This window comes from Saccoglossus kowalevskii, chromosome 1 (genome assembly GCF_978046115.1).
Source record: "Saccoglossus kowalevskii chromosome 1, keSacKowa6.1, whole genome shotgun sequence".
Lineage (NCBI taxonomy): Eukaryota > Metazoa > Hemichordata > Enteropneusta > Harrimaniidae > Saccoglossus > Saccoglossus kowalevskii.
In genome coordinates, this window is record NC_140641.1 from 25522692 (window position 1) to 25545342 (window position 22651).

General features: G+C 37.9%; 1 protein-coding gene across 1 annotated transcript; it reads left to right on the forward strand.

Annotated features, from left to right (window-relative positions):
• Positions 1–654: 654 nt before the first annotated feature.
• Positions 655–1482, forward strand: LOC144351341 (uncharacterized). Its single transcript, XM_078009059.2, has one exon. The coding sequence runs from the start codon at positions 655–657 to the stop codon at positions 1480–1482; it is 828 nt and encodes a 275-aa protein (XP_077865185.2).
• Positions 1483–22651: the final 21169 nt, after the last annotated feature.

Sequence of the window (22651 nt, forward strand, 5' to 3'; positions counted from 1 at the left end):
ATATGTACGAAGACAGTACAGCGGGAGTATCGACCGAAGAACAGCGGAGGTCGATGCAATCACGTAAATTCAAGATATCTAAAATACATATGTTTTTTTTAAAAATGACTGGCAAGAGCCTGGGCGCCGCCATTTTGAAAACACCATAGTCGATATAGGCTATATTTGAGCACGATTAGGGGAGCTTGTGCAAACACTTAAGGAGTATATAATGCTTTGCAGGTAGACACAACCATTAAGTAAGATCATATTTGACACATTCTTTGCAGGCCATGCTTTTCATGCAGTGTTTTAGTAGGCCTTGAACACCGACAGTCAGATCACGAATTAAACTGCTACGAGGTATCACAATCAATAAAACAATCTAAAAACAAATCAGACGTGCTTACCTTTGTTAGTAACAAAAGCGATCCTCTTCTACGGGAGAAGAATAGGTTTAAGATGCCAAAAATCTACTGAAACTACCTCTGACAAAAATCATAACGGTCACCAAGTAAGCAGTGAGGGCGCTGTTCATTCAAATCACATTTCGTAATATTTTATGTTAATGAGGAGCCGCCTTTTAGACTGCATAGTAACACTGTATCGAAGACATATGTGTGCCTATTCACATGTGCCATTACGCGAACGATTCACTTAGAGCTGGTTCCTGACATGACCACTGCCACATTTATGCTCGCCTTCCGTCGCTTTGCGGTTCGTCGGTCAACACAGAGTATGTTGATCACCGACAATGCGACGACATTTATTTCAGCGTCTAATGAACTCAAAGAGATCATGTCCGACTCGGCAGTACAGACTCTCCTTGCTAAAAATCACACAACTTGGAAATTCATTCCGAAGAGAGCCCCCTGGGTGGGTGGTTTTTATGAACGGATGATAGGAATAACAACGAATTCTCTCAAAAAAGTATTGGGAAAAGCATGCGTCACTTATGCGGAACTTGAAACCCTTCTCACAGAGGTAGAAGCGGCAATAAACGACCGTCCGCTTACTCACATGTCATCTAGTGTAGATGATTTAACGCCGCTAACGCCATCTCATCTCGTCACTGGACGAAAACTTACAAGTCTACCATACATAGCACCTGGCGATATCTCGGACTATTCTGTGAATAACCACTACACTTTAAATCGCCGTTATCATCATCTCGCCGAACTCCAACACATATTTTGGCAGCGTTGGTCTGCCGAGTACTTAACGGCATTACGTGAGCGGCATCTACTCACCGCCAAAGGCATTAAAACTAACACAGCGAAAGTGGGAGATGTAGTACTTATACACGACGACATCCGTAAATGTATCCACTGGCATATGGCCATAATAACGAAACTTCTCCCAGGAAAAGACGGCATCGTTCGCGCAGTTGAAATTCGAACCCGTCTTGGAAAAACTAACAGACCGATCGCAAAACTGTACCCACTTGAGTTAAGTGTAGAAATCCCAACGAACGCGCAACCGAATGAGATAGTTGTTATTTAATGACCAGATTCGTAATTATGCTTATTTCAATTGAAATTATTCCATTGTTTACTACATGCAATTATCATTATGAGTTTTTTTTATTTGTATGAATAATCGTTGATAATATTCGTTATACGTTTCTATTCTATTATACTGTCAAAGTTGCTAGCGTAGTGTATTTCTATCATCATAGCAATTACGATACGATAGAAACTACCATCGTCCGGCTATTTTAAACCAATTCCAAATATGGAGTGTTAGCCAGAGCGAGGCATTATGTAACAGCCAATCAGAAGTTTAGGCTGACGTTTTTGAATTCTCTAGTTCGGTATTTTTTTTGCTTTCTGTCCATGTTTCAGTTGTGCTGTGCAGCCATTGTTACTGTCGGAATAAAAGGGTATTCTCTGTTTTGAATACTGATATGGTTACATTTGCGTAGTGTTTATCATCTACCGAATACATTATTGGTTGACAGTTACAAGAATTCCTGATTCAGTAGCATAACCCGCTACAAATAGAAAGGACTGCTAAAATGGCCATCAAGAGAACTTGTTCTCAAAAACTTGCCCCGATCATTTCGGAAATACCCTCAAACCCGTGTAGTGATTGACTGTACAGATTTTTTTTGTTCAGAAACCCACAGCTCAGTTAGTAACCTTGTCAGAGTACAAACAACATAATACCTTCAAATGTTTGGTAGGGATTAGCCTTTATTTTTGTTTCTGAACTCTGGTTTGGTATTATTTCTGATAGGTAAATTGTCAGACAGTGGTTTTCTTGAAAATCTTGAAGAAAATGACCATGTTATCGCAGACAGGGGATTAACAATCTGGGACAAAATTCTAGACAAAACATGCCACCTTTCTCAAAGGGTAAACAACTTTCTCGTAAGAAAGTTGTAAAAACCCGCATAATAGCTAGTGTCAAAATCTATGTGGAGAGAGCTATTGAATAATTAAAATTTTAGAATTCTACAGGGAGTGATTCCACTTACATTGCAGTCTGTCACAGACCAAATTGTCACAGTTTGTGTTGTCATGTGTCATTTTCATGACAGACTTGTTCAGTGAGAGTGGGATTTCATAAATAATACAACATTCTTTGACTTGTTACAAAATATTTTAATAAATATGAAGTGTCTCAGAAATGTATACTGTAAATAAGTAATAAATACATTATTATTTTTATTTTTTGTTACTCTTTAAATGTTACCCCCAAACAAAATTACATTACAATAGTATTACTTTACAAAATTGGTTATCTACTGAAAGTAATAAATGGTAAATATTGTCAGCACCAGAAATGCGACAATGTTCAACAATGTGATAAAAGAAATTGTTTCAACATTGCTGGAATAACATTGTGCTCATAAAATAATCTCATTTTATTATGCATGTATTTCCAGTGGTCATAGTCGAACTGTACATTTAACAACAGTGATGCCCTTCTTTGTAAATACCACAAGATGACAGGTATAAATTTCAGTAACTGCCATCTGAAACTGAATATGATAATGCCAAGCATGGTTTGTCTTCAATTTTAAAGTCCCATCAGTCTCCTCTATGATGTATCCTTTATGAAGTGCAGCTGATTTAGGTTCTGATTTGGCCAGACTATACAAACATTTAATTTCTAACAACATTGGCAAGATACAACACCATCTGGGCTTGCCCCAAATATTGGCAATTTAGCAGAAATGTTCAGTCCAGTATCTTTAATGTTCAATGAAAAATGATTCTTTCTGTTGTCTTTCAAAGTGGAGAGGATCAGGTAAATTGTTTTCATCAAATTTACTTTCTCCTAACAATTTAGCAAGAATGTTTTTAGGATCAGTGTTTCATATGACACACAGTGAATGCAATGAATCCGGTAATTCTACCTTTCCTCTGCTGAAACCATTCATCATTGTTATTTTGGCCCTGAGTAACAAGTGGGATAGCTTCAACCCTTTCCTCATTAAACTTGGCATTAACAAAACTTACAAAATCTGTGGGGCTGCCATATTTGATGAACTGGTTGGCTAATTGTTCCATAGTTGGAATGTAATTTGTACCAGCAACCTCAATAAAATTATCTTGGTTCAGGTCATTCTGTATTTTATCTTCAGTTTGCTGTATGGGATCTTCTTTTTTTATGGTGTCGATTATATTTGCTTGTGGATGTAACTGCAACATTACGTCGTATATCTGTCTATGCCAAGTAGTTGTTGACTTTGCATCATATGAAGCACGTGATTCATAGTCAGAGCATATGTTTACTGTGCTACTTTCATCTTTGCCATACTTGGACTGTGTAATGTTAAGCTGTTTAACACGCGTGGGCCCAATGTTAGATTTTTTCCTTGCAACCCACTTGCACTTAACATCAGTAACGGATGGGTTCCTACAGTTTATTCTGAATGTGGTTACTGTATTTTCTAAATCAAATAATCCTGCTGCAACATGTCTGCAAGCACCATCACTCCTGAGGGGGGGGGGGGAATTATCCAAGATGTGCACACTCTTGGAAAGAAAGTTGTATTGTATACATATATTGTGTTCAAAATAAGAACATTATCAATAGTACAAGTCCTTCAAATTAAGTAACTACATACTGATTATTTTTACCTCATTGATAGGATGATAATATGCCACTGACTGAGTTTTTACTCTTTTTTAATATACATGATTTATTATATAGAAATATGAAAATACCCATCTTGACAAGGACAATATGCACTGTGTACAGATCCTGATGAATGCAGCACTATATAACACACACAATGACGCTCATTACTATATGGAACCTTAGAACGCTGTGTTAATTTTATAAAATTGTATTCTGATGTTTGACTGACTTCATTATACTGTAAAGTTGTAAAGGTCCATGTATGTAAAATTTGAAGCCATCTGAGAGAGGTCCACCTATATATGTAATATCAAAGCAATTGCACTTGCGGTTTTTAACAAGAAGTCGAAAATATCACTTTTTACCAAAAAATGACAAAAATATTCACCAAAATTAGAGAATTGAAGATATCAACATGAAATGAACAAACCTAAGAGAGGTCTACCCAAGGTACATATACACCAAGTATCAAAGCATTCAGGCTTGTAGTTTTCAAGAAGATGTCGAAAAAGTAAAACATTGACACGGACGACGACGGACAATCACTCATGATAAGCTCCGCTCGACAAAGTCGACAGCGGAGCTAAAAAAACAGTGATATGGTATCGCATTGAGCATTCACATGTTACATCATTTGCTACAATGAAATTTTACTTTCATTTCATAATAATTCAACAAATTTATTTTTTGTATGTTATAATCACTACTTAGTAATCAAAACCTCGAAAACAAGCAAGTTATTCACTTGTGAAATGCAGTATGAGTGGATTGCACTATTGTGATCATTTGCTACAAAGCAATGCATTAGTGTTTGTTTTATTTTAAACTTCTTTTAGAATATACTTCTTGAACCCCCCCCCCCCCCCCATGAATACAAAGCTGGAGAAAACACTGATTGAGTTAGTGCTGTTTCCTTGAATTTTAGATGTGTTGTACAGCAGTTCGCACAGAGCCCATAGAAATACCTGTTACCGTTAAAGTCCTAATATAAACCGCATACGTAATAGTAACCGCACCCCCAATTCCGGCTTCGGGGTTAAAGAGTTCTTAACAAAAATTGAAAACTTGAAAAGTACCTATTACTAATCGCACCCCCAATTCAACAAGACCGTGACTGACTTCATTGTTTCAACCAGCTGTTCCAAAACGGCATTGTTCCTAAATCCTATTCATTTGTTTCGACAACATGTCTAAAAATATTGACACCTATTTATTGTTCAGCGGTGATAAGATGTCAGACAGGCAATGAAACTGCTTTTGTTCTGGCAGCGACCTCTGTCAATACTCTTTCTGAATACGTCTGTGTTTCGTAAGTTTTAGACAATGAGCTTTTATCACCGTAAAAGTGTTAAACTGAGCATTGAAGAATAATTTATCTTTCGAAAACAAATAATTTCTTGATTTAAAAAAAAAATCATGCCGTTTTCCCATGGAAATCAAAGGCAAAAGATCGCACTACATTATGGGTAAATCTCTTCCGCGTTGCGTTCACCATGAGGTCGCTGAACTGTCATTAACATATTTAAATGAGCTATGTAATTTAGACACGTGGGCACCATCCAGCATTTTGATTGGTTAATTGGCGACTTGACCTATCCGGTCAATAATACGTCACGTGAGCATTCAAAAGCATGGCGGATATCGTATCGGCTGTTTACATGTGACTGAAATCATTCGCTTACGGGGAAACTAAGTTGAATTTTACTTGCATTTTATAACAATTCAACGAATTTATTTTTCGTGCGTTATTTATTGTAATCACTACTAAATAATAATCACCAATATCAACACTTCGAAAACAAGTAAGTTATTCACTTGTGACCAGCAGCATGGCCGGATCGAGCTACCGTTATGTGATCATTTGCTACTAAGCAGTGCATTCGTGTTTTTATTTGAAACTTCTGTTAGAATATACTTTTCGTTACCAAGAAAATTAAAAAAATAAATGCATATTACATTAAAAATACTGAGTATTTTTTGTATCATGTAGAATTTTTTTTTGATTGACTGTAATTTTTCAACATTTTAGAACCAAAATAAGGCCTTTCACTCTTCCCCGACGCCTATTCAAGAGATTGTACGGTGTATTGTTTGTTTTGTGCATGTGTTGTGGACAAAAAATGACCACGCCCATTTAGTGATTGCAGTATGTACGTAATAGAAACCGCACCCCGAACTTGAGCTTTTGATCCCAATTTTTAAATTGATACATTGTAATATAAACTGCGGTTTATAATAGGACTTTAACGGTAGCTGAAATGACAGTGTTTCAGGGTAAGTCGTGCAGAAAAACAGCATGGCAGAAATTAATTGCTCTTCCCACAATATAAATAATTAAAACAATCTTGCCCTTGATTGTTTTCCCACAGGCCCCCATTTTCACACCAGAAATTTAGACTGTATGTAAAAAAATTGTCCATATTTTTGTGAATATATTTCTCCATTGTAAAGGTGTTGTGGGAATCCATGACACATTTTGAAAATTGTTGTCCCCAAATGACTTGATAAATTGCTGGAATCTGTGACGATCAAGTCTGGTGCTCATGATATAGTAGTTGTGTGCCAATTTTATTTTCATATCAAATTTGAATGAAATATCCCAGGTTGATGAAATAATGGTGGATTTTGATTTTTGGGGGACAAAACTGGTCGCTCGTTGGTCTGTCGACTGAGATAGCTCCGCTGTTAGCAATGCACATTTCAATTAAAGAGCAGAAGATATCATTAGAAAACGAATAATATGTATAGTATCTAAGCAATAGGACTTGCTGTTTTCAACAAAAAAAAATATAACTTTTCAACAACAATGACAAAAATAATCATCAAAATTAGATAATTGAAAATATCACCACGAAATTAACAAATCTGAAAGAGGTCCGCATGTAGTACCTATATATGTAATATCAAAGCAATTGGACTTGCGATTTTTAACAAGTCGAAAATGACACTTTTTACCAAAAATATTCACCAAAATTATAGAATTAAAGATATCATTACAAAATGAACAAATCTGAGAGAGGTCTACCCAAGGTACATATACACCAAGTAGCAAAGCATTCAGGCTAGTAGCTTTTAAGAAGAAGTCGACACAGATTTTGATCCAATTGCGAAATAAATCGTCATGGACATGGATCCTAACATGTATAATCTATGTACTAATCTAAGTTTGAATGACAACTGACAAAGCATGTCCAAAATACAACATTTTCAAAAAACAAGATAGCTGCCAGTCAGCCATTTTGATTCAAATCGCTAAACCACTGCATGTGCATATGTTCCACATAAAGTACTAGGCACATGCAAAAAATGAACGGAATCGGTCCACAGGATTCTGATATATGACTCTGGACGGACGCACGGACGGAGACCGAATTATAAGTTTCTGTTTTCGGACTTCGTCCAAATGAGGACTAATAAATAATATCAGTGATTTTAAAATAGTGTGCGAGATTTTGGGGGATGGAGTGATAACCTTATTAAAAAAGATGATACCGAAACAGTTTTGCAGGCATAAGTCAACCCTATTTTTTGGTGATTTTCATGTCCAGACCCCTGGGCTGTTATCCGGATAACTACCATAGGTAATAACAATGTTCATTTTTGATAATCTCTTGAGCATGCAATGTCTTTATTGGAATGCTTACAAGTTAAGGTGTAAATTTGGCATTTCTTTCACAAGACGATCGAATGTACTAAAAGTAATGTAAGTGTGCATAGGGAAAAAGTGTTCTAGGAGTGTCTTTGTTTAACTTTGTGGAGAACTTAAGCTGTGACATGTTGGTTTATATTTAATGATGTTTTGCAGTGAAAATTGTTTATATCAATTTGTCAGTGCAGCCTTGACGGCCTTGAATTTGTCTTGTAAAATACTTTCGAAGAAGTATGCTGAGCAGGGAGACCCATAGACGTAAAACCCCCAGTAAATCGCTGCTTCCACAGGTTCCTCGTCGACATAAAGAACCTTCTTCCTGCTCTTGAATAGAACAAATTACTTCCAGGCTGTCCTTCAGGAGCCTTTATCATCATCTCTGCTGTTCACTTTACCAATTTGAGGTATTTCCTCATACTCTGGAAAATAAACTGTCACCAACTGCAATCGAATCAAAATTCTCGACATGATCTGCCATCACTGGCATACCTCCAGTTACAGTGACCTTCAAAATAAACAGAGAAAAAGAAATGAATATTAAAGCTTTCCATAATACCAAAAGTGCCATGAGCAAAGCATGGCAGATTTATTTCTGTTTTGATTCCCTGTGTTTTTTTAATGAGAATAAAATAGCTGTTCATGATTGATTCACCAGCTTTTAGAAATACTTTGCTTTGACCTATGTTTTCAACACACATTTCAAATATGTCATAATGCTCTCTCTACTTGAATCTGTATGTTTAAAATAAAATAATATTTTACTCACCCTAGGACAAGGATTTGTTATCCTTGCTTCAATGTCCATGACATTGTCCTGCGCTTAACTTCTCATATCTCTTTTTTTCTTGTGCAGTCTTTGAGTTCATACAAGACCCATGATTCAGGGGTTTCACTGGGAACCTAAATACATAAAACAAAAATATTTTTTTTCTAAAATTACAAGAATACGAATTCCTGTATTTTTCAACAAATATTAGTCTTGGTGATAAACAAGTGACCTGACAGTCAAAATAGCCCTGCTGTCTTACCAGTGAACAAGAATGAGCAAGATGTAATTGGTGGTCAAGCGTTCAAACAGCAGTGTGCGATCAAGTTCTGTTCACACGCATCAAACCGACACTGTCCATTTATGGAATGTCAAAAACAACATTTTTAAAGTAAAAATTTACTAAAAATACTAGTAGCTTCGCGGTAATTTCACATTGGCAGAATAGGTGTAACAGTGTCACATGAGAAGAACATCGGTCAGAATCAGCCTTGGGTGGTTTCATCTTATATAACAGTATTTGTGATAAGAATGTTGTGAATTATTTTGAACTGAAATTCTCTAGTCCGCGTGTCTATAGTTATCAGAAGAGTTAGTAATATAAAGAGGTAATATTTAGTAACACTGTGACAAATGTTTCAGAATGAGGGGAAATAAATTTATATATAATCCACTATACTTTGACTAACATTCCTAGTTGTGCAGTTTTTAATTTCCAGTGTATTGATACCATGTTTAAATTTACAAGGCTCTTCTAATGGGTTTACAATTTCCTCATTATTAGATTTAAGCTTGAGCTTATGAGGGACACACCCAATCAAGCCAAACCATTTCAATATACAATATTTAGGAACCCCTCTCTCCAAAACATCCTCCCACGACCGGTGTCACTGTACATTTGTTTGACGTAAAAAAGTCCTGCATTACAAAATTCCTGTATAATAACAGATTTACCACCCATCAGAATGTTTTTGTTATTCCATATAAGTTGATTTCAAATTTCAGTGATTTCTGCTGGACCTATATCCGAAACAAGTTTTATCCACATATCCAACATGGTTCTAAGATACCCAGGGAGCCTAACTGGCAAATATTTAGAATCAAAGTTACATTTCAATAAAAAGTCAAGCCACCTACAGATTTAAGTTTACTTGTAGAAAAAAACCTTTCATGGATGCATCACTGTTTCGTCACATAGCCTTCTCAACCAATTTATTCTCTGAGCTGCATAAATATCAGACATTGAAAGCCACCCCTTTTTTCAAAACTACTTATAATTGTATTTCTGGCAATCCGGTCCGGACCCCTCCACAGAAATTTAAATAAAAATGCATTAATCTCCTTGAGATACTTTGATGGTGCAACAATAAGGTTTATAATATACTGAATTCTGGACATAGTTTTAATGATTAGTATCTTCCCCTAATAGGGTTAGATCTCTGGATTTACAAGTTGACTCTTTTTCATATCTCCTATTACATTGGATAGATTGAGCCTCAAGGATGCCTCCATTTCATGTGAAAAATATACACCAACAATCTTAATTAGCTGAGTTGGCCATCTGACAGGGAGTGGTTTTGACATGTTGTTCTTACATTTCCCTAACCACAATGCTTCACTTTTATCAATGTCAATCTTTAGACCTGATAAAAGTGTTTCAATCTAATCTAGTAACTATTTTGCTGACGTAACATCCTGAACCAGACATGTTAAGTCATCCGCAAAAGCCACATATTTCACTTCAGTTTCTGCACATGTGGTACCATTAATTTTATTTTCAGAGCGCACTGAAATTAACTTCAAGTGCTACAATAAAAAGCATGGGTGAAATACAGTCCCCTTGTCTCACTCGCCTGTGCTACTACCTCTGTATTCTAATATTATGAGTTGTGTTATGAACAGAGTTTTTATCCAGTTAATAAAGTTTTCACCAAAGTTAAATAAAGGCTTCCAAAGATCTAAACAAAAAGTCCCATTCCAGAGAATCAAAAGCCTTCTCAAAATCAACAGTTACAAGAATTCCTGGTAAATGACACCATCAATGAGTTGCACAACGTCCCCAATATTCCTATTTTTGACAAATGCAGATTGTGTCTTATGAATTATAAATGGTAACACTTTTTCTATGCGTCTTGCAAAGCATTTGGTGCCAATTTAATAATCAACATTTAGCAATGATATTGGTCTTCATTTTTTTTATAAACTGTCTATCTTTAACCTTTTGTTTCAAGCAATGATATCACGCCCTGTCTCTGAGATTGTGAAAATTCACCCTTTCTCTAAGGCACAATTAAGGGAATTGACAACATATGTACCAACCAATAGCCAAAATTCTCTATAAAAATCTGATAAAAGACCATCATTGCCAGGACATTTATTTGATGCAAATGATTTCAGTGCAACATATGCCATATCCCTCAGATATCTGATTGCTCTGTTGTTAATTTTGGGACATTAGGATACTGAAGAAAAGCTACACTCACCCCAGATTGGAACCTTTAACAGCGGAAGAATACAATTGCTCATATAATAACCTGATTTCTTTGTTAGTTTTGGCCGGATTGCTGATTAATTTATTATTGCTTCCAATAATTTTATTGATCTGAGATCCTACTCATACTAGTTTGAACGTGACTTAATAATACACCCTTCCGTAGCATAATTATACTCGTGTTGCAATGCATCCCTGACACACTCAGTTTTTGGGCATCTACAGTTGTTTGGTCAACAATAAGATTCAAATCAATTAGCTCTTTTTCTAGTTGAGCTACCTTGGACCTGCGATTTTTTGGTTTCATCCTACTGAACTCAATTGATGCGTGTTCGATTCAATCCCATTTCACTCCGTCGTCTGTCAGATCACCACCTTCAATTACCCAAGTATCATGTAACAAACTTATTTATTTTCCAATATGATGTTTCCCTCTTAGTTTCATCCCAAAATGATTCCAAAATTATTGCTGCATGATCTGGAAATGCACAAGATTCAATACCTGTATTGCTTGTAATGTGTCACTGATTAAAAAAGTCTATCCTACTTTGAATAGTTTCTGGGTAAAAACGTTTCCATTCTTCTTTTGGTCACCCGCTTGCTTATCTTTATCTTTCCACCAACCGGGCATTCTTGTTCTTGGTATATTTATAGTACCCCTGAAGTACTTTACATCTGTGAGAGAATATTTCTCTGTATAAGTTTGTAACCATCACGTGACCAATTGAATAAATTGTTGCCATGTTAGAAGCCGTATACATAACAAGCCGACCAAACACTGAGTGTCACTATCCAAACCATTTTTAATCAATTTTAACACAGGAGTGCTTTGCAATTATGCACAAACCAGACACAAATAATTACGGAAGTTTAGGCATTTGAAAAAAACAACACATGCATTAAAAATTGGTATCACAGTCCTCGTTTCTACCATTTTTTTTACTTAAAAACAAAAGCGCATATGTAACTTTTCTCTATAAACATTGACAACTAATGTTATGTCTATGACATCCGGCTCGCACCTGTTACACAATAGATGGGTTTTTAATTGGTGCAAATCACCAATGAGAATCATATGTACACATCCAAATGTATTTTCATTGCCTTTGATTTTTTGCAGTCTCTGATGGACAAAGTAAAGCAACATGTTACCCAGCACTGAGATCTCATCTATAATGCCCACAGGTAAGTTCGAGCATCTCGGAACCCTGTGGACCAAATCTGTTTGTGCCTAGTGCCTACCCATAGTTCAAGCATTCACTGTCCAGCGATTTGTGAACTAATCCACGATTAGCTGGTACTGCAAATGCACTGTGGATGTTTGTACAACTAATGATATAGGCAGCTTTTCCTGATGTTACACATCGCAATATTCTACAGTCATGTGGGTCTTCACCAGCTGATGTACACAAATGTCTGAGTAATGTTTGATATAATGCTCTAATAACATTTTTCCCAACTATTGTTTTATTCTGATTGTAGTAATCTTCTTGGCAATATTTCAATTTCTACAATGAAACTACTGTTTGCTAATCCAAGATCAAATCCAATGTCATAACTGTTCAACTCTGGAGCCCTTTTAGCTTTGAAGTAAACAAAATAATTACTTTCAATGATGCCAGTTTTTTCATCAATGCATTTTGTTCCTGTTCATCACGTTCAGAGAATTTGTTTCAAAAGAAGTTAGAATATCATTGTACTCTGCATATTGACAATGCATATTGACCTTACCAACAATGACTGAGTGTACTTTTGAAATGTAATTCATAAATTTCATAATCTCCAAGTAAATCAACACAATAGCAATTTTCTACATCTGTTTTTTTTATTATTATGATTAACATAGCATATACTTCTGGGTGTTTTCCTTTTTGATTACAGTGCCATTATTTAATGTGAATAACAAATTATCTTTTATGATGATATTATTTGTTGCTATACTTTTTAGTAGATAAGTTCTTTCATATTGAGGTCCAGTGATAAAATAGAAAAGTTGTTTCGAACAGCATACTATTTAGCTATTGTTGAAAGGCCATTTTCATATTTTCCAGGACTGTGTCATTTACAAGAATTGAACAAAGTCGTCGACATTGGAACTACGTATTATAATGATAAGCAGTCAGCTACATTTATACATTATATTTCCGAGTCACCGCGTGAGGATTTAAAACGCGTGGTGGATTGCAGTCAGTTATTTTTAGTTTTAATCGATTCGGCAACAGACGTTGCTGTTATTAACTTAGAAATATTATATCTCCGTTTAATTGAGGACGGGCGTCCTGTTACAAAATATTTTTCTCTTCAGGCACTTGAAATTGCAACAAGTAAAGGAATATTTAATTCCATAGAGGCTGCTATTAACAACGAACTTGATATGGACCCTAGATCCTGGCAAGACCAAATTGTTGGCTTTGGCGCAAATCGCGCAGCAGTTAAATTTGGACAAACCCAAGCAGTCAGCACTAGAATATGTAAATATCTTGTAGCTGTGTACTGTATTGTACGCCGATTAGAACTAAGCATGCTTTAAAAGAACAATATTTCAATGAAATATAAATGTTCACAAAGAAAATGTCTAAGTTTTATCGTAACTAACCTTTAAACTGGACAAATTTGCAGAAAGCTGGGGAGCTGTATCACAGCGTGTTTACAAACAATCCAATGTCATAGGAACCCGTTGGATAGGACATCATGAACATGACATTTTGAATGTTGTAAATAATTATATACAGTTGCTCGCTCACCTTGACCAAGTTTCCATAGATTGCCACTCGATGCAAATTTATAAATTTATTTAATTCCTTCATGTGTTATTTGATATCTTGTCAAGATTGCCATTGATGTTCCAGCGAAATGACAGCTCAGTAGAAACTGTAGAAACCTGTTTTCGTGGAAGTCTCAGACAACTCGGAGATACCCCTGGGTAACAGGAAACAGAATGTAATGCTAAAAAAATGATATGGTTTTACATGTATGCCAAAAAGAGGTTGAGCGATACCCCAGGATGAAATTGATCAAGTTACTTGAGATAAAGTGGCACTAATAGTATAACTCAGCTGGAAGCCAGATTTAATTCATTTGATGAAATGTGGTGCTTGACAATGCAAAAGTTATTAACCACAGAAACTGGCCTGTAGAAAATATAGAAGCTTTTCAACAGTATGGTGAAAGAAAAATTCAACAAATGGCAGCTCATTTTGAGAAGTTGCTTATCCATCAGAACAGTAAACTTGGAAATATATCACTGGAATGGAGAGAACTTAAATTAACTGTTCAGGAAACGGTGGTCAATCAACCATTATTAACATACGTTGATTTTTGGCAGGGATTATTAAGACAGCGGCCCAAAGAATTTAAAAACATACTTACACTTGTAAAGATTATATTGCTGATACCAATACAAACAAGTGATTGTGAAAGAGGTTTCTCAATCATGGGAAAACTAAAAATTTACTGGCATTGTAACTGACCGATTAATTGAACTTATGAGAATAAAACTACTAGGCCCACCACTTGATCAGCTGTAAATGCATGGTTGAATGATGGTAGACAGGGAAGAAGACCAACCGTAAACCCATATGGCAGTCCTACACATAAAAAGTGAATTTTGTCAATGAGTGCGTTGTACATGTAACTGCTTCATAATGAAGGACTATTAAAAAAATATTTTATTTAGTGTACCACCAGATTCTTGATTTGAACTTCCAGATTCAAAGTTGGATGGTCCACATGGACCACAATTTTTTCAAAATTATTTCGAACCCTGCTATATATCAGTTGACCTGGTAGAAACGCCATTGTTTTTCTCGAGCATCACACTGGCACCGTCACTGATTTTGTTTTAAAGCTACTGATATTGTCACCGCCATGCCGTCTTTCACGTTCACATTACCAACATAACGCGTTCTTGGGTCGTCGGCAATAAATAGCCAATTTCTCTGTGGCGGAAATATCTGTACTGAAAGAACACTGACTTTTCTGAAGTTGGCGTTTTATTTCTTTTGATATTACAGTCGCGATTGCGTCTTGCATTTCTACGGCCAATGATGTACAAGTCCCATTTCGTCCGAAATTTAATTTATCCAAAGTATCAACATCTTGCAGCTTCTGAAATATCAATAACGATGCATTCTTGCGTGTGGCAACGTCCTCTTTTGTTAATCTATATTAAAATGGACTGCATTGTCGAAACCAATACCGTGTCACTTTCTGATAGTGTCAAAAGTGGAGCGTAAAGCGATCTGAATACCTTCGATGTGGTCACAGGTTGCCATGTGACGATCCACCGTTGAGGTACCGAAATTAGAACATCCAGGCAAATCAGTAAATGGGTTCTTCTTTCCATTAGATTGACAGATACTGTAGAGCAAGGCAATATTCCCTATCATACTGCAGCCAATGAGCATATTTGATTTTTGATTTTTCTTCCACTCTGTTTGGTACCGGCGTTCAGAATAATTCTTGGCTGTTGGTTCCGTGTCAGGATCGTTCTGTACTTCATAGTGAGCACCTGGTTGATCGTGTTTTCTAGTATCGCCATTGGGCTTTGGTTGTATCAACAACGTCCTCATCTACCTTGTTGTAGAAACGTAAATGATAATCCTTTCTGTCCTGGTTTCTGACCGCGTAGAGTAGTGACAAGTTGTCGACTAGCCATTTTCACTTGCTGTCACAATATTAGCAACAGCGCGTATTTTCCCACCTTGTAAGAACGCAGTTCCAAATTCTGAACCGGCATTTGAGAATGACATGCTCTTACGAGTTGTATAGTTTTAGTTGGGCGCACAAGTGATTTTCTGTGTAAATCATGCCCTCAATTATCAAAAAAACGGGACAATGTTCGAAATTTTGCGGTAATCCTGAGAAGTGTATCAGTGTTAGGAACGACGTCAAAAGATCGATGTCGGATAAAAACACTTGTTTGCTTTAGTTTGGGAGTGGGGATTGACCTGAAAAAGTTTCCATCCTACAAAAACGATTTTATTTCAGCTATACCCACATTCTCTAGACCTCTGTCAGAGCGACACGACTTGGGCAACCATACTGCTCAACGCCTATTTTGAAGTGATGCAGAAGAGTATCAGACTTATTATTATTGAGGCAAGCTAAAACAGTGGGCAAACGACTAAACCATTCAATTGAACCAAATATTGCTATATACATTTTGTACCATCGAATCAGTTTATGGTTCGTGTCCACATGCCACAAATGATTAGGGCCTTTAACATTATAAACTCTCCCGTGCAGTTGTGTAATCCTTCGGCTAATGACTCCATCTTCACCTACTCAGTACACTGTCTCTTAATCTTATACGTTGAATCTTTATGGAATGTTGACTAAGAAGTAATTATCTAAACATGTTTTCGCCACAGTATGGGAAATCTCGTGTTATATTCAGAATTTTAGCATCTAGTTCAACATCAGATATCTCTGTAAAATTCACTTTACTCAGTCCGTATTTCGAAATTCGTCGATAAACTGTACTTTCGGAAACAGTCAGAATCGTTGAAATCTCCTTTATGTTAAAATATTCATCCAATAAGTTTTCTAAAACAAATTTAGGGATTGAGAATTGTCCTCCATATGTTGAACATGCAACTCTTAGTTTCATCATATCGCTTGAATTGATGACACCTAGTGTTTCCATTTGTGGAATGGACAGTTTACAAATTATATCAGGCGTTATTCGTTTCCATTCAAACTTACTTTTCAATGATTGCAAATTGAGACTGACCAGAATATTCATCAGAGGATTCCATCTCTTCCATTGCTGCTTACGTGGCGCAAAAGCTACTCAAACATGCAGTTCACTAAACAGTAAAACTAGCACATGCGCACTGAATTGACATATTGCATTGTATTCTGGGATGATGTCTAAAATGTCGTCAAACCATTGCATAATGTGTATGCACACAATGCACTGTAAAATAACGAGTAGGCACAGTATATTAACAATTTACCAGTGTATAATAACGAGTATGCAGTGTATTTTACACATGTATTGGATTAACTGGGGCATGACAACCATACGTTCCTGTTACCAATACATATTACAGATGGAGTATTTTCCTCAAGTTTTGATTTTTACAGACGAATCCCATTGAATATAGTGGGTCATGCCTGATGAGTACATTTGCGCGATGCGACAACTTGCCCATTTCGTGTAAGAACGTGTCTGACATACTTGTGGAGATCGAGATCAATATAGAGAGCGGTGGTACAGTGGTTTTTAACTTTTTCTCATACGTCTATGATAAATGTTACAAAACAAATTTCAAATTTACTACCAGGCAGTTTTTGAACACATTCACTGATATTACAGTTTATCTAACCTTATCTCACAAATCAGAAACAGACTCGGGGAGGGAATGAAATGCGTTTTTCTCTTTGTATTTAACAATAACAGAGTTGCCTTTATAAAGATAAGAGCGACGAGAAGCTATCACAAAGGCAACAAGCAGCAGACAGGAAGAAAATTTAAGAATGCCCAAAAGGGCGCCCGGAGGCGAAGTTCTCAAAGGGGCAAACCTGTCGCCAGTAATATCAAAGACAAGAAATGCCAAGGGATGCCAGACAATAATAGCAGCACCAGCTGATCTCAGCCGCAGGTTTAGGTTTCAGAAACATTATCGGTCTGGAACACAGCAAAGAAACTCCCCAAAGAGGGCCACAGATGGCACACTCAGGGGTAACTGCAGCCAGCAAAGACAACCCAGGAACAGTACTAGAGGGCGTCACTATTTAGCAAATATTTCTTTTGGATTGGACAGGAAATCGCCAGGCAATTTTATTAGTTGTACAAAAACGATGCTTGTGCCCAGTAAAGATTTTGAGAAGTTGCCATCAAATAGAAGGTAGAAGGTGACACGTTTATTGCAATTTTGGTTTCCTCCAAATATTTTATAAACGATCAACTCTCACAACGCCCATAACATAGCAGCAAACTCACACTCAATGAAGATGTGCGCGAGTTTTGATTGAGGTGCATCCTGCTCTTGGACAGCGGGTAGACTGCACCTTGCCCGAGCATTATGGATGATCTTCTAGCTTACTTCTATTATTTTGTATTTTGTTCTCTGTCTGTTTATTATGGAGGTTCTTCCACACTTCACCCCAATCATAAGATGGGTTTGCTCTGACCATATTTTGGATTACCACGTTTCGGCTTTGGAGGGTTTTGTAAATCACTGTTAGAGGAAACCTGAGGTAAGATTTTACTGGTTAGCTTGTCGAGTGTGATATCTTCTTGGTACCATGGTGGGTGTTTTGAAACATGTGGAGACAAATTATTTCTGATGCCTGGGATAATTTTTCTCAAGGCATCAGCACAGTGAGCTATGAGAAAATATCTGCACAGTTTGTTTTCCATTGCTGCAAAGCGTAGTGATTTCAGTAAGAAGGCGTTGAGGCGAACAGGTAAGTTACTGAACCCCATCCTCCCTTATTGGGCGGTAAGTAGACTATACTGCGTTTAAGACATTCTCGCCTCCCTCCCCAGAAGAAAACGAACAAGAAGCGAACTGTGTTTTTGCAGATGCTAGTTGGACTTGGGAAAAGTGGCGCAACATAGTAAGGGTAGTAAAAGAGAGTTGATGAGAACCATTTTATCGGGAGCGTCAGACTGCGCATTTCCCACTCCTTGATGGTGTCTTGAATTTTAAGGTGAGCATCAGCCCAGTTAAGCCATTGCGTACCGCTGTTAGATTCCGTTTTTTTTATTTTGTCATTTTCCAAGGTAATTTGCCCGGGTGTATCGCTTTTTTCTTTCCATCTTCTCCTTAATTAATTTCGAGCCAGATGTGAAGCCAAAACGCTCAGCAAGGGATGAAATATTACGAATCGATTTGGTGTCAGAAAGTGTGGCAGTGGAGTCATCGGCATACTGCAGCATTTTGCATTGTGTGGATGAGCCAGGAAGTATAATGCCTACAATGCTTGGGAAGTTCTAACTGCTGCCACAAATGACTCAATAAATAAGACATATAATAGCGGAGAGACACCCCTGTCTCACTCCACGTGAAGGATAGAAGGGAACGGAAACAAAATCATTGACAATAAGAGAGCTTGTTATGTCGGTGTACAGAGTTTGGAAGTAGAAATTCATTTTGGTCCAAGCCTTGAATAGAAAAGCCCATTCAACCCCGTCAAAGGTCTTTTGCTGGCCAAGGGATAAGAGTGCACCTGGCCAATTGCGTTCAGAATCATATTGGATGGTACGTCCAGGCACACCGAATGTCTGAAAGGGGCTAACTAAAGATGGTATCACAAGTTTGAGGCGGTTACAGAGGCATTTGGATAACATTTTATAATCAACATTTAGCAGTGTAATTGGTCTCTTGTTTTGTGGGTGGAGATGAAAAGATGCGTTGCCCGGTTTGTTTACGAGCGTGATCAGACCTTCCCTCTGGGTGGTGCAGAGACGTCCAGCTTGCAGGACGTGATTAAGTACATCCGTAATGGATTCTCCCATGAATGGCTGGCAGGTGGTATAAACCTCTTTTGGCAGGCCATCACTTCCCGGTGTTTTGTTGTTTGGCATAGAGGTCAGCGCTTTTACTACCTCGTTGGTGGTGAGTGGGCGCTCAAGCATCTGCTGTTGGGATGGAGTGTTTGCTCAACATGGCTGAGGAAAATGTTTTGTTCTGAATGGTTAAGGCCTAAGAGGTGTAGATTTGTGATATCAATTTTTTTTCACCAAGACGTTTTTCCTTTCTGAGAAAGTAGTTTGTGCATTTTTCATCACAGGAAAGATTTTTGGCCCCTTCCAGGCAAATTTTATTGAATTTGTTAATCTTTTCTTTTTTAGCCTTGTAGCTTTCAACAGTAGTTTTTGAGACATCCTCCTTGTTTAGCAAGTGAGTAAGTTGCGCCAAGCGAGTATTTGAGGCCCTTAGTTCAGATCGGGCCACAGCTGCATAACGCCGTGAATGACTTTTAAGGAGATTTGTGCATCGCTCTTTTACCATTTCCCACCAGTCTCCAAGATCTGTATATTTCTTTTTCAGTTGCGCAGCATTTGATTAGTAATTCCATATTGATTTTAACAGTGGATGCATTACAGTTCCAAACGCCTTTACCATGTGCAATGTTAGCAGTTAGTGACACTGGCAGTGATGGCATCATGGTCGGAGAGAGGACATGGCATAGTGACTTGTCCGTTGTTTGAGATGTAAAAGCGATCTAGACGCATAAATATAGTTAAATGCATTACGCCATGTGTACTGGCGAGCAGTGGGGTTGGTTTGTCACCATGCATCTGTGAGATCAATACTAGTGTAACTCTGTTTTCCCCCTCCAGGGTGTGGCCCAAGTTTACTGAGCCACCCCTCCTGTCCATATGATGTTCTATGCAGTTGAAATCCTGGTGGCCTTTGCCAAGGTAAGTATGCAAGGTGTCAAAAAAGCCCCGCCGAGCATTGGGGTCATTTGGGGCGTAAACACAGCAAAGGTAAAGGAGGGAGACTGTTGGATTTGGATGGCTATAATTCGTCCTTCAGTGTCGGATTTGAGTTGACAACATTGCCTTTAAATTTAGGAGAGAGTAGTATAGCCACTCCCCTGCTGTTGTTAGCACCGATGCTCCAGTATGCTTGACCGCCCCACTCTCTGGACCACTGCCTTTGTACTTGCTGAGAGTCATTGTATGTTTCTTGAAGGAAAAAGATATCATAGCTACGACACATGCTGAACACCTGAAAGCGCTTCCTGTAGTTGCGCAAGCCATTCACGTTTAAGGAAAGGAATGTGCTAACAGACATTAAGTGTTGGTAGAAAACAAAGGAAGAAACATAACTACTTCGAAAAGTGGATGTGCCTCGCGTAAGGGATGTAGTTGGTCGCAGAAAGTAGGTAAGCAGCTCAATTGTAAGGATAAAGGGAGCTTGTGGATTGACTTGGCGAGGTCGCACATGACTTTCCAATTTTTGCAGGAAAATGAACAATTCGATTTAATGTGCGACTAGCGCCCTCATCTCTATTTGCCGCATTTTTCTGGGAGTCTGCGGAATTCACTGACTTTCAGTCCCGTCTTCCCCTTCAATATCGTCAGGCTTTGACATGTCTCTGGCGCTACCAAGCTTCTCATTTTTAGTATTTGATTGGTCATGGTTTGCCGTTTCTTCTGGAACAGAAGTTCCATCTTGTAAACTCTGTGAAGTGGCTGGGTTAGGATTTGTATTAATTTTGAGGGTGTCTAGGCGCTTTTTCCCACGTGTATTACTTTTATGACAGAGACGACATACATCATGTACCTTCTTCCTACCGTCTTCTGTATATGTAATTAGGCTCGCCTAGGGAATGATGTTTTTCGGGGTCTCAACTATGGTTGTTTGTTTCAGTGTTTCAGTGAGCGTTGTCTCTTTGTTATCGAAGGCTGCTGACATATAATATAACGTTTGATAAAGGTGTTGAGACAGAGTCAAGCCCCAAGCCCAAAACCATGTATAACAGTTGCTTTATTGTGCTCGAATGCGATACCCGTGTGACGATAATGGTAGTTACCAAACCAAGCCCATAGTAGTGAGTGATTAGCGCATTCCAAAAAGACGTGATTAAGTGTTTTCGGGTGCTTGCAGCCCGCTCTTGGGCAAGTCATTGAAGTAATGAAACCCCAGCGAGCCAGATGAATCTTGGTTTTTAAGGCATTATGAATTATTTTCTAGCTCAATTCTTTTAAGGTGTTGTCAACAAGAGCGCTATGGGCAGACATAAAAATGCGGTCCCAGTCAATAGTAGGGGTTTGGGCAAGAACTGAGGGGGTAAATATATGCAAAGCTGAAAAGGGCATTGTAAGTTGACTGGACTAGTGTGTTTAGCCAATCAGATGGGGAAAAGCGCAGCGCTGTTGGTTAAGCAACAGTCAGATAAATAAGCATGAAAAGGTGGAGGATCAGTAAAATGTGGGACCAGGTTTGACCAGCTGAGGGAGAGGAGTTTATCGAGTTTGTGGTTGGACCAAGCCAGGGGAAAAAAGCGACATGGCGAGACCTACAACTGTTATGTATAAATAAATATTGCATTTGCTTTGACAGAAATATTCGTTTGGGCCAGTCCACCCTTATTGAGTGTTAGAAAAGGGGCGTTCTATTTGACTGCCTCGTGTTTGCCTGACCACACAAACTTAAACATGAGCCAGTTTATACAATTGATAATAGCGTGTGGCATATTGAACACAGGGGCAACATACCATAGAGTGGTAGTAGCAAGGCTATTTATGACAAACTCTTTTCCCAGCATAGTAAGTTTCCTTTTCTCCCATTGAAGCAGCACTGAAGCAAATTTATTGGCTGCATGTTCCAAGTTGGTAGTGCACATATCAATGTCCCCAAACCAGATCCTATTTATTTTGAGTTTTTTATTCGTCCAGTGAATGCCAAGAGGCTTATCAGTGCGGCTTCGCCATCGCCCTGACCACAAACCTTTACATTTTGAAGAGTTTACTACTGCATCCAACACGCTCCCAAACTTTTCACACAGTTTGAAAAGGGGGGGGGGGTAAAAAATCTATTGTCGCTAATCAGTGCCGTTGCGTCATCCACATATTGGGTCATTTTACATTCATTACTTGATCCGGGTAGTTTAATGCCTTTGTCAATTCGTCAACTGACCATGTTCTTTAATTCAGGGGACCATTCATAAAGTTACTATTGATTTCCATCTCTGAATCAGCAAGGGG